Source organism: Pyrus communis, chromosome 12, assembly GCF_963583255.1.
Source record: "Pyrus communis chromosome 12, drPyrComm1.1, whole genome shotgun sequence".
In the NCBI taxonomy this organism is placed as follows: domain Eukaryota; kingdom Viridiplantae; phylum Streptophyta; class Magnoliopsida; order Rosales; family Rosaceae; genus Pyrus; species Pyrus communis.
Genome location: NC_084814.1, coordinates 3,701,859 through 3,715,453, shown reverse-complemented (window position 1 = coordinate 3,715,453; position 13,595 = coordinate 3,701,859). Strand labels below are relative to the sequence as shown.

At 38.0% G+C, this 13,595-nt stretch overlaps 1 protein-coding gene and 1 pseudogene across 1 annotated transcript; both read right to left on the bottom strand.

Annotated features, from left to right (window-relative positions):
- Positions 1-3,394: 3,394 nt before the first annotated feature.
- Positions 3,395-5,835, bottom strand: LOC137711610 (uncharacterized). The gene is made up of 6 exons (XM_068450867.1): positions 5,564-5,835; positions 5,382-5,464; positions 4,790-4,876; positions 4,483-4,619; positions 4,088-4,219; positions 3,395-3,716 (listed from the first exon to the last, which is right to left on the bottom strand). The coding sequence occupies exons 1-6, from the start codon at positions 5,601-5,603 to the stop codon at positions 3,527-3,529; spliced, it is 669 nt and encodes a 222-aa protein (XP_068306968.1). The 5' UTR covers positions 5,604-5,835; the 3' UTR covers positions 3,395-3,526.
- A 1,816-nt stretch (positions 5,836-7,651) lies between these two features.
- Positions 7,652-13,595, bottom strand: LOC137711329 (E3 ubiquitin-protein ligase COP1-like; annotated as a pseudogene).

Sequence of the window (13,595 nt, the reverse complement as noted above, 5' to 3'; positions counted from 1 at the left end):
TCGGTATGGTCTCCTTGGGTTAACATACATGGCATAGTCTTCATCGATCGTTGTGGGGACTCAAAGATGAATAAAAATATACAAGTGCTTCGAACATGCTTAATATGAGCTCTCAACTGTGTCTACTCACATGTGGTGTAGTGAGGCGTAGCGTCGTAATGAGGCACGGCAAGCTTATCAAGGTTCGAAGACATCGCAACTAAGCTCTATTCAATGGACCTCCAAAATATTAGTGTATTCCCAACGATAAAGGCATAAAACGTCTTTGAAAATTGCCTTGTGAGAGTTTGATAAGGAACTCTATGTCAACATAACTAACAAGGCAAGCATCACTCTAATGATCAGGGACTAGATCTAGAGATGCTAGGGATAAACAAGCCCAAAATTCGTAGTTCCACAAAGATATAAGGAAAAAACGTCTTTCACCAACCTAATGGTGGTATATAGGCGCATCGAAAGAGATGTCCAACCTAATGCAACGAGCTAAGTACAACAAACTCCAATCGTACTTAGATATGGAACTTTGGATTCCATAACCTCTTCAAAGGTGTCACTTTGGATCTAGCGTACTGTTTGGACCCAGATTTACACAATCGGCCCGTGCAATCAAGGGTGTTGAGTGAGCATAGTTTGACACCGTCAGATGAAAATTGAAGATAATTCATTTTGTTATTATTATAGGATAATGTTTATGGTGTTTTATTGTAATTATCTTTTAATAATAATGTATTGTAAAAGATGAGATACGTATTTCCAACTGGAAACATGACAACACAATTCAAGCTGATTTGGATGTTTTGGCGTGTGAATGTGTGGGTGGGATCAGTTTGGTTAACTGATAAGTGGTGTGTTGCAAACTGATTATTGTCCATTCAAAGTATGGTGGGGATTAGGATGCATGCATTGGTAAAGATTATGGAGAAGCCTAGATAGGTTTGGTTTCTGATGTGATGTGATAAGCCTAACTTTTTTTAGGTTTGAAAGGTCAAGGAACAAATGCCATAGATTAATTTGAAGGATATGCCTTGGCTTCTGATGCAGATCAAGTTCAGTTCTGCAAATTAGAATTGCAATTGGACTCGACAAAGTTATCAGGCCGTGACAAGCGAAAGACATCCACTATAAATACAGAGTCGCATGCAACATTTGAAGGCCTATCCAATTCAACACATAAACTGCCTTACGCAAACTCTCGCTCTACACGAAACCTCTTAAAAACCTTGAGATTTTTATTTTCTTTTTCCACCAACACATCTTCAGTTTGGATAAACAACACTGTGAAGACAACCGGTGACATCTTTAGTTTGGATAAACAACACTGTTGTCGTAGAATCAGTCAATCGTGGAGTACCTTCAGTTTGGATAAACAACATTGCGTCGAGGTCAACTGGTTATCTATCCAAGTCTTAGTCGAGAAGGATTTTCGAATCCTTATTAGTAGATGTCATCTCATTAGCCTTCTCGGCGAAGTGAGGTGTTACATGTTACTACATTCGGCACATTGAAAGCTGAATTTGATATTGAACTTTGCAGAACTAGCAACCTTGTCTTCAGACTCTATAACCCGAAGGCCGAGACGTTTTCCTTCCTCGGCCGCAATCGCAAGATCAAGAAGTCAGCAGCGCGTCCAACGTGACATCAACATATTTTACTCCCCGGCTGTGCTCAGTCGATGAGTTGGCATTCCCTGCACACAACTGAAGGATGTAGTTAACTTATTGATTACTCGGCCTGTGTGCCATGTAGACTTGGTAGTTTTCAGGGTCAACATGTACAAATGATCATGGGTAAATTGATTGGTGACTAGGATATCATCAGAACAATGCTTGAACCTCATGCCGAGACATGAACAAGTTTTCCCGAGATTCTTCATCTTAAAGTTCGACTTAGGGTGTGAGTCAGCTTCTCAAACTCCTCCAAAGTTTTAGTGAGATTCATATCAACGACATAGGCTGTAACTCTAGCATGTCCAAAATGACTTCTTTACAGAACATGCAAAGGGCTTAATTTATTCACATTATCCTTGACTGATCAAATACACACTTTAGAGAATGAACTCTTGATCGAAGTATAGAAGGTGTTATGTGTTCTAGATAAAACCAGTCTATGCAAGTTCCTTTGAACTTCTATTGTCGTATCATGATTGATCCTCATGATGTAGGCTATAACAATATTCATGTTTTGTTTTCTTTACGAATACAAAGATATATTACACTAAGGGGGTGAGAGACTTAGGCTAAGCAACATAATGATCCAGACATAATAAAATTTGTTCAAATACGCCTTCAACGAGTAACAAACCTAATGCCTCTCACTTCCAAGAGAGAAAGAATACTAATAGATTGTATTACTAAGTGACAAACAAAGTTAGAGTTTTAAGAAATAAATGTACATCTGCCACCGCCACCTTGCCATGGCCATCATAGCGGGCACCTCAATCACTATGTTGCCACCACAACCTTCGCTACCGTCACATTGTCACCACATTCCACCAACATCACCGCCATCACAACCACCACATTCTCTACTGCCATCACCCTTCCCACCATCGCCACCACCACCGTTACATCTCACCACCATCGCCGTCACCACCACTACCACCACCACCACCACCATATTCTTTACTGCTGTCACCCATGCCGCCACCACCATTACCTTTCAGGCCACTACTACTCGGTGTTCTGAAAAGGGGCCTAGGTGCCCACGATTAATGCCTAGGCATTTAGACAATAGGTTATGACACTTAGGCAGAACTGCGCATGATAGGTGACTTATTTGGTTTTATTTTTAAATGACTTGGAGTTGCGAATCATTCTTTCTCGGATAAAAAAAAAAAGGAAACCATACCCTCTCTATGTGATTGAGTCCGTCTCTCTCTTAGACGAAAATAGCATGTGAGATGTGCAAAATCTTTTTCAGTTTATTAAGTGATCTATTTTGTCAAGCACTTGGTGCTTGTGTAATCATCAGCCGAATAATGTTGTAAACCTGTCGACATGTATCCGTAGCTTTCGAGCAAATCTGTCGATAGATGCAGAGTAAATCCTACCGAATTTTTGTCGAACAAGATTTCATTGAGCACTTGATGGACACTTTTAGGTCCCTATTATACAATCGGAAGGTCTTCAAAAGACTATCCCATGAGTTTTATTTATTTATTTATTTTTTATTTTTTTTAATTTTTTATCAAAACTTTGTTTTGTCCATATTTTGTGTTTGGATGGTGCTATTCATACATCAATTTTTACCTCCCACACCCTTGTTAATTTTTGGCCATTAATCTTTTTCAATTCATTCAATTCAACAACCGAAAATTAAGAGGAGTGTGTGAGAAGTAAAAATAGACGTGTGGTTAGCACTAAAAACAAGGATGGCTAGACATTGCAAAAGTGCAATTAAAAGGGATTAAAAAATCATTTAAGAATCAAGCAGCGTGAACATCCCAAATGCAATGAGCCATAATCACTTGGAACATCTTTTAACTTACAATAAATTACCACAAATTCGTAAAATGGGATCAAATATCCTACGACTTTATGTTATCTTTGATAAATTGCTCCACCTGGGAAATTTCACCACCAAGGTCAGAAGCTTCTCCAACTGTAACTTTGTTTTGACGCTGTGAAAATGCAAATCGTTCTCCAGGTGCTCCGAGTGTAAACTCATTTGTAATATCAGCTGTTGATACTGCACTTCTTGATGCTCGTAATTTGTCACTGTAAGATGTTATGTCACAAATATATCAGGGTTTCGATATAAGAATCAGAAACAGGATGAATATGAATCATAACATCACAGAGCATTCTTGAGCTAATGAACACTTGCAGAAACAAGGGTTAAAAAAACAAGAGAAGCATTGAATGAAAAATTTGTCCTGAATGTGATGCCAAATAGAAAATCACAGCAAAACTGTTACTGCAAACAATATATTTACGGAAAACCCGGATGTTATCAATATAAAATATATTCCCAATACAAAGACGAACAATATAGTTATCTCATTAACACCACTTGAAAGCTTGCGTTACAAGTTTAAGATCAATCAGAGAAAAAAAAGACACTGATGTTAAAACAATTCAAATCTTACATTTCCTTCTCCAATTGTTTTAGAATAAATTCCTTGCTATGTGCCGTCACTTTGTCTTTCTTATTGCAGAGAATACGAACTAGAATTTTCTTCCTCACCACACTCGCCTTGGTCAAAATATCATACAGGTACCTGGTGCAAATAAAACTCCAAACATCATCCTCTACTGTGAAAAACTTGAGCTTCATGCAAAGTAAGCATCTATATGCTTAGATCCCAAATTTTGGGTGTCTCTGTCTGTTATGATCATTTTTATCACTCTACGACCTTAGACCCGTAGGGCTGGCATTGTTTACCACCAAGTGGTAAAATGGATGCAAGCATAATCTTGAAGGCAAAATAGTCATTGTTCAATATCACATTCTAGCTATATACTAAAAGGGGGAAAATGTTACTCTGAAGCAGCACGGCAATTTGGTAAGAATTCCACAGCATCGACCACAAACACTATACCAGCAGCTTGAGGTAGGAAATCATCTAGGCGAGAATTCCCAGGAACATCAATAACATGAATAGGATTTACCTTTCCATTCTGTCAGGGACAATGAAAAGAAGGGTGAGCATCATCAAGTGCCTGAAGGACAATCAACAAAAACAACAGTAAAAAGAAAAGCAACGAAATTGTTTGTGGTTAGTGTCTTGCAAACATCAAAGGGATATAAATACATAAGATCTTACATGATCACAAGAAGCTAAATACACCTTTGATTTTTCAGAATAAAGCACAAAAGTTCCGTCATTTGGTTCCATAGACGTGACAGTACCTTGATGAAAAGAGCCATCCCGACGCTGGCATGTGCATCAAGTCATATCACAAAAGTAAGATCCACATTGCAATGTAATAAATAGGCCATCAAGGAAACTCAAAACAGGGGGAAAAAAGAACATAACAAAAAAGTATTCAGAATTTCTACCAAGATAAAATCATATTAGAAACAAGCATCGAGTACGGAAAGTATATAAAAGGAAAAGAAAACCAAATGATACAACATAAGCAAAGGACCAACATAACATCTCAAACGCACGACAATCTTACAACGTTGACAGAAAAACAATCCAATACGCAAAACCAATTTGTAGAAAGCTTGCACAATTTTTATCCTATTAATTGGCCTAACATAAATATTATATTGCATTACATATCATGGACCAAGCATGAGACTAGTGAGCTCTAACGAACGATTGTGAAAAGCAGGTCAATTGGTGAATCTATCTTCTATCTACTACACATTAAGTCATATGATACTGTTACTAATTTAACGAAGAAAATCGAATAAGCTGCGAAAGTGCTTACTTGATAGAAAAGCACAGTCTTGCGACTGCCGCTAAGCCCAGTCACTAGTATCGTATTAGCTTTTGGGCGCTTCAACAACCAAACTGCATCACAAAAATATATAAACAAATCAAAATAATTAAAATTACAGACAAGTTCAAGAACTAAATTTATACAGCAAATACACATATATACATACATACCCAGTAAGAGCAAAAACGTGGTGAATAGCAGTACGGCCATGACGGTATAAATATGTTGAGGCGGAATGAGATGAACGTAGTGAAGGGATTGAGACCACCATCATTGTGCCTGTTTCTTCTATTCCACTTCTAATCCTTCCATTTTCTTTTCGGACCCTCGACACGAAATTAAGCTCAATTACGCTGAGATTGAAAGGAAGGGTAGGGAATTGGGGGTTTAGGGTTAGGGATTTGACAATTTAGGGATGAAGGATTGGGCGTTTGTGTTCCTCAGAGCTACATGTCTGGTTATAACTCATAGTTAATCCCAGCCGCAAAATCTCATTAAAACAAATCCTACGACTACTGTTTCTTTGTTTTGTTTTGTTTTGTTTTTTGTTTTTTTGTTTTACAAATGATACTATCCACGCTAAGGAAATGGGAGATTGGATTAAGTACAATCTCCACCATGCAATCCAACGGAAAAGCAAAATCGGGCGGAAAGCGGAAGCGGCCGTTCCTAGAGTGTGCGTTTTCTAAAGAATAGTGTTATTCACACATCTATTTTTACCTTTCACATTCTTGTTAATTTTTTATCATTCATTTTTTTCAATTCACTCGATCTAATGACAAAAAATTGAGAGAAATGTGAGAATTAAGAACGAGTGTGTGATAGCAAATAAATGGAAGGATTAGAAGCAGTTAACACGACATGAAATAAGTTCTCTCTGCATTGTGTTAACAGAAAAAATTTCTCTAAAAACATAACTCCAAAAAATATTGAAAAATGATGGAGCAATCAACGAATGCCTTCAATAATAGTCTTCAGTGGCCATATAATCCCCCACTTACTCTATATAGCATTACTAACAGTAGTGAAATCCCTAAAAAATTTGAATACGAAATGGTTATTAAATGACCTTTAAATGTATTGAAACAGTGAGTTATTGAATCCAATCTAATGCTAGACACTAAGAAGTCTTTTGATAACTATGTCGGCGCATTCAATTTTTATTATTTTTGAAATTTGAAAACTAAAGAGTAAAAACTACTTTATTAAGTTTTCAAATTTGACTTTTAGTATTTAGTTTTCATCTTTTTTTTGCCCAAAAAAAAAAAAAAAAAAAACTAAAAATTCAACGTATTTACCAAACGAATTTTCAATATTCAAAAAATAAAAATAAAAAATAAAAACAAAAATCTAAAAACGAAATAGTTGTCGAGCGGTCCCTAAACTAGCAGTTGTATTTGTTATTTTTTTTTTATCACAAACATTATTTTTATTGCAATAAAAAACTAGTACAAGGCCCAAAAAGAACCGGGTGGACAACTACAGAGAAAGTAAAAGGCCCAAACAAAATGAGAGCGGCAATCCAAGAAACAACAGGAGACCCATACCAGCTTAGGCTCGAAGGCTACAATAAAACAAACAATAAAAAACCTTACTATCGAGCAGCAAATACAACATTGCCGCCGCCATCACATCCTCAGAGGAAGCCAAATTCCAAACCGAGAAAATAGATCCCAGATCCAACTCCCCTTCACAGACCTCTGCAAATATATACAAACAAAGTAACATATGCTAGTTGGGGGAGGGGAAGTGAGGGAGGGAAGTGGATTTGGTATCCAATTTTTTATCGGAGCCCACCAATCCAAACACATGGTGGGATAGGGATGGAGTATCACAACTAGGGAGAGGAGAGAAAGGAAAAATAGAAGACAGAAAGCAGTAAAAGCAGGCGAAAAACACCGAATAAGGGGCATGAAGCTCGGGATAGTTGAGACTCGACTTAAGGAGAACTGAGATTACGCTCAGCGGGAACCGAGAATAAAAAAGAAAGGGAGAAAACTGGAAAAGGCGAAGAAGAAGAGGAAGGAAGCTGGGAGGGGGAAGGGAGCAAAGGAGATGAGATGGGAGGAAAAGAGGGAGAGGGCAAAGGAGAGAGAACCACCTTCTTTGCATTCTCCGATGCCGACTGGCTGCACCGATAGCAGACGGTCCACTACAGGCTTCTGCATATTCCTCGGAAAAACTTACCGACCTGGGTTTCACCGTTAATATACGATTTTCAGTGCTTATAATCTTATGTTAACATATTATTACTCTTCCTGTCTAATATCTAATTGGTTTATATCAATTTTTTGATATACGCAATAAGCCATTGGCTTAGAGAACTCAAGAAACGAAGACTTGGGGCATAAAACACAAGTTTACTCGCAAACCAAAGCTATTTTTGCTCTATATATATTCACCTTCTTTGGCACATTTAGTATCTTTTCTTTGTATAACAAATAATGAAACATTCACTGGCATTGCATCTCAATCCTAGCATTTACACTTCAACAACCGAATATCGAACCGTAGAAACAACTCTCTCTCTCGCGAAACCTTCTTTTAGTTTTCCATTTAGTTGTCTACGCCGCAAGAACCAACACTTTAATGGTTCCTTGACTGTTAGCAGTTAGCATGGTAGGGCTATCACTCTTCCAACATACAGCACTGATGAAGTATGACTCCGCATCATCATCGGTGTCATCCAAATCAAGCGACCCAAATTTATGCCAAGTCACCGGTTTAGAGATTTCCTGAAAAATTATACCCTGAAATTTTACTTAATCACTAGGTAACAAAAAGCAGGAATGGGTTAAGTTTGAATGCCACTAACCTTATGATACACGAACACTTCATTTGTTTCACTGCCACATGCAAGGTATTCGCTGTTTACTGTAAGACCTACAAAGTTCTTCTCATTTGTGTGACCCTTGAAAGTACGAACCTTCAAACAAAACACAGATGAAGAGCACAACTTAGTTAATCGATAAGTAAGTTTCATAACATGATGTGAATAAGTCAATTCTGTTCTATTTTCTCAATTGGTTTTATAAACCACGTAGATTAGAGCATATAATAACTTGTTAACTATTGAAGTGTACTAAACTGACTTTGCTTCATGGAATAATCACTTACTGGAATATTATCCCTCACATTCCATAACCGCAACGTGCTATCGGTGGATGCAGAGGCAAGCTCATAGTTTGACAAGAACTTTACATAAGAAACAGCTTTCCCATGCCCAGTGAACACGTGGAGTGGTTCGCTCGGATTTCTTAAATCATAATAGTGGATATGATGGTCTGCTGAACCAACCTGGAAAAGGAAGCAGAAGAAGAAGGTTTCAGCTTACAGGACAAATCATGTATATGACTCTTATATGCACCACATACCCCACCCACCACAGGATGTCAAAGCAAAACTTAATAGATGTGTGCATGCACACATTAGCGTATGCACATGCCAGCTGAAGGCATGTTAGTCCAGTGCATTTCTCAGGCACCGTACATTACCGCAAATTAAGCAAGAAAACTACAAGGTTGCCCTCAAATCATTTCAGTACTAAACATAATCAAACAATGAAGCAAATAGTGTGCCTTAAAGTTTCTCCAATACAGGCAATGAAAGGTGCATACCGCAATGCAGTTGCCAGATCCCGGATTATACTTGACGGAACATATGTTGGCTTTCATGTCAATATCAATAACGCTAGCTTCCTGCCTTGTGCACCAAAGTTTTACCTGATTTATATACAGGGTATAGAGGATGTGGTTAGTTTATAATGATCCCTTCCTTGAGCATCAAAAAAGGAGAAAGCAAAAGTACGTGTCACTCAAAATTGCTCACTTAAATCCCGAAAGTCAGATGGTAAGCTGTGAGCGCAACCTCAAGGTATATAAAGGGGGGATCTAATATTGTTTGGCATTGTTAAAAAAGACATATTTACTGGTATTTCTAAAAGTTAAAACATAGGAAACAGTTCCACAACCAATATGCATCGTCAAAGGGCACAAGGACACATCAACATTGATGATGTCCTGTATATAGTGCATAAATCAGATACAAGCACACATCAACTATTTTGTTAGCCTAAACCAGCCAAGCCAACCTTAAGACAAGCATAGCAAATATAGCATTTGCCTAAACCCGAAAGTCGCAACAATATATATTAGCATACACAATAGCAATTTGCCCCCTTGGGGTGTTCTCAGAAATTTCTTACTAATGATTTTATAAGTAAAAAATGGTGCACACGGTAATAATATTTCATTGCTTTTCCAAAAAGAGACTGGTACTACATTTCTGGTCACGTAAGCATAATAAAATACTTGGTTTAACATTATAAAGATTTTGAGAGTACCTTACAATCATCACTACCAGATACAAGCCTCGTGGGCTCTGTGCATGAAAAATCAACACTCCAAGCACGTTTTTCATGCTCTTCATATTCCATGAAACTCTGTCGAAAAAGTTTAAGCATGAGCAAAAAAACTGAAGGTGATGTAACAAGTATAAAAGTTCAAATCACGCATGACACATCGATCAGAACAAGTAACATCACATACCTGCCGAGTATTTGCATCCCAAACTGTTACTATTCCCTCATAATCAGTACTGGCTATATGGTTTTTAGTAAACTTGTTCCAGCTCAAGCAACTAAGCTTTGAACGTGTAGGCATCTCCACAACAGGACAGTGCACGTCAGCTGGATCATTCAAAACCTGTTAAAGAAATATCATTAACAATCAATATCAAAATTTCCAAAAAGCCATATACAGTAGTCAATGAGATGTCAACTGATTGGCTGGCTTCATAATTTGAGTGTGTTTAAGAAACCAACCCCCTCACCAAAGTGTGGACGTTTTAGTTGTCTTCGATCTATCTTGCAAAATAATGGAGAATTAGATGGAGATCTCAACCATAGAATACGAGCTGGATGGATGAAGTGGAAGAGTGGATCCAGTGTGTTGTGCGATAGTCGTATGCCATTGAAGCTCAAGTGATAGAACGGCAATAAGTCCAATGATGCTTTATGGCACGAAATGTTGGACGGTCAAAAAGCAATACGTGCAAAAAATGAGTGTAGTGGAGATGAGAATGCTTTGTTGGATGTCTGGGCACAAAAGATAGGATATGATTTAGAATGAGGATATTTGAGGTAAAATAAGAGTGGCCGCAATTGAAGATAAGATGAGAGAAAATTGGTTAGATGGTTTGGATATGTAAACCCGAAGACTTATAGATGCTCCGGTTAGAAGATGCGAGACCCACGGCAAAAGGGGTAGATGAAGACTTATGAACACTTTTAAAGAGACTATAAAAAATGATATGAAGTACTTGTAACTAACAGAAGACTTGGTGCAAAACCGAGCACAATAACGTTCTAGGATTCATACTGCCGACTCCACTTAGTGGGATAAGGTTTGGTTGTTGTTGTTTTTGTGTCATACCATCAACAAATATTCTTCATACTCCAGATCCAGAAAAGAAAAGAAAAAATAAAACATAAATTATGAGAGATTTTTTAAATACCATACATGAATGTTTATGATTCAAGTAATTTTCTTTAAATTGGCTAATTGTTCAATGGTTAATTCTATTTGTTCAAATATACCAAGTAAAATCAACTTTTGTATTGAATCAAAACTATATGGATATGTTAGAGGAAGTCATTCAAACAATAAAAAAGATACAGCAAATTGTCTTTGTTGAAAATATCTGAACACCCTTTCTTCTAGTATTTGACATTTTGACTAGACGATGCACTCAAGCAACCAAAAATATCTCAACACCCTTGCTTTTAGAAGTTGACAATACCGACTGTAGGTAGAAAAATAAAGTTGCTGGAAGTAATGGTAAAAACAATCTTAAAATCGAAATCATACCGAAGAGAAGTCAAAAACTTTTATGCACCGTGATACTCCGGGAGTAGCGAATAACTCATAATCACAGTCAAATTCAATGCTGCAATGAAAATGAACATATGAGGTTAACATTACCAGTTACAACTTCTCCAGAACATAGTTCATCCATAAGGAATCGAGAGATTTAATTCTGAAATTTAGACAGTATATGCAACGTAACTATCACCTGGATACTATATTGGCGGAGTGAAATAGATCCCCATGCCTAAGTTCAGCAATGACCCTCATTCGACTGTTTCATAGCCAACAAAAAAGAATGGTGATTATAGTTAATAAAATCGTATATCTGACTGTTAACCCAAACAAAAAGTAAAATTCTGTAAGGGATCCAATATCTGTGATCATACCTGTAACGTGTTAACGTAGTGAGTACTGTTTGAAAATCAGCAAGACCTGCAGTATAACCTTCTCTTTGTATTACACCTTTGCCCTGTTCTTGCTGGGAATATGGTTGGTTCACCATCTGACGCCGCTTTTGCAGGTAACACTCTTGAAGTTCACCAAACTACATCCAGGGATGGAATGAGAACAAACCAAGACAGTCGTAAAAATGAGGAGGGTCTAGCTTACCTTACATTCAAGTAAATTGACCAATACGGGAGCTGACACTAAAAAAATTCATTCTTCACTCCTTCCTAATGGAATAAAAAAGGTAAGGAGGAGTGCGGCGCAACTATTTTGGAGTGCTAATAACAATTCGCTAAAAATAAATGTAAACTCAACTAAAGTGGAGAAACCCCATAACCAAAACCCAGTATAAGTATCGATTTCCTGCCAAGTTGACAAAGAGGTATATTAATGCATTTGTAGGGTATAATTGAAGTGGCTTTTGTTGAGGAGCAAATGAAGAAATAGGTTTTGGATGATTGAGAGGGTTGCCTTTAAATAATAGCAAAGATCCCAGGGGTAGTATATTCATTATAAAATAGAAGCACACAAAGTGCAAAATTAGTCTACAATCATTACAGGACAGCCACTGACCTGTGCATGGACCCGCTTTTTTCTGGCTATGGCAACACCAGTTTGAGTCATATACTGGGAGTCTGATGCATCCTTTCTCGGAAGATTCCAAGACGACATCCCTCCTCGTCCACTAAGTGCACTGGTATTGTTATCTGTAGAGGAAAGCCATTGCTTTCTTGCCCCATAAATAGAATCATCCGCTCCAAGCATCCGCAGCTTGACAGAGTATTTGTCCCTGGCACGGTATAACTCCATTCTACGTCTCTCTACTGCACCTATGTCATCTTTGATAAATTGGAGATGGGTTTGCACCTGCAATATCGAATTGACTTAGTAACAGATACCATTTAATTCAATTCAATCAAATATATTTCAACTAACACCAATACGAAGAAACCTCATTAAGCTCGTCAACTTTTTGCTTCCTTAGGCAATTCAAGAAGTCAAGCAGTATTTGCATGTTTCTCTCCGCCTCTTCTTGTTCCATTTTGCTCTTCTTCTCTGCCAGGAGTGCCAACAGGGTGTCTACCTCCTTGATTGACACTTCACATCCCTATCACAGCACACCACCACATTCAGACAGCAAACGACAATTCATATATTATTTTACTTGACTCATACAGCCAGACTCACCTGTTGCAATGCCTGGCGAAAATGCTCTACAGGGGATGCACTTTTGGAAATTTGACGAGCCAAGGTCTTCTTCAGAAGCTACAGTACACGTCGTACAACAGTAAGCTGCAGTTCCAAGTATATCATTTTTCATCTTTAAGGAGTGGGAATTTGAGGAGACCTTGTCCAGCAAAAAATTAGGGAACAATTGGTTGGTGCTGAGGAACTGGGCGCAGCAAGGGCAGTCGCTCTTGTTGCTGAGGTGGGTCTTGATGCACATGTAGCAGAAGCTATGACCACATGCTGTGAGGAAGACGTCCTTTACCACCTGCATACAAATTGGACATAACAAGTCCCTGTCGAGCTCTGCCAGTCCTTTCTCATGCACCTGACGACCCATGTTACCGCTGCCTGGATCTGCCAAATCCCCGAGCTTGACCCCTTTGGTTCTGGTTTCACTGCTGGGACTAGAGCCCCGGTCGAACACTCCTCAATTCTCTATCTCTATACCTTTTCTTGAGCCCCAATTAACCACTACTGCTCTTCAGAGACTAGAAATCAAAACTGTTACATATTTCTTATGTGAACTAAGAAACAAAATGTGTCGATTCAGGTATTATACTCAAAGATGTAGTCATCTGGGGCAATTCTAACATTTATGGCATATGTTACACATTTTACTAAATAATCAAATAGCAGGCACTTCTATGACCTTAAGCAT

Coding starts and splice junctions, on each gene's coding strand:
- LOC137711610 (XM_068450867.1), bottom strand. CDS start 5,603: ATGGCCGTACTGCTATTCACCACGTTTTTGCTCTTACTGG. Junction 4,620..4,789: donor TTTATTCTGAAAAATCAAAG/GTGTATTTAGCT, acceptor TGTCCCTGACAG/AATGGAAAGGTAAATCCTAT. Junction 4,220..4,482: donor AATTGCCGTGCTGCTTCAGA/GTAACATTTTCC, acceptor TATTTGCACCAG/GTACCTGTATGATATTTTGA.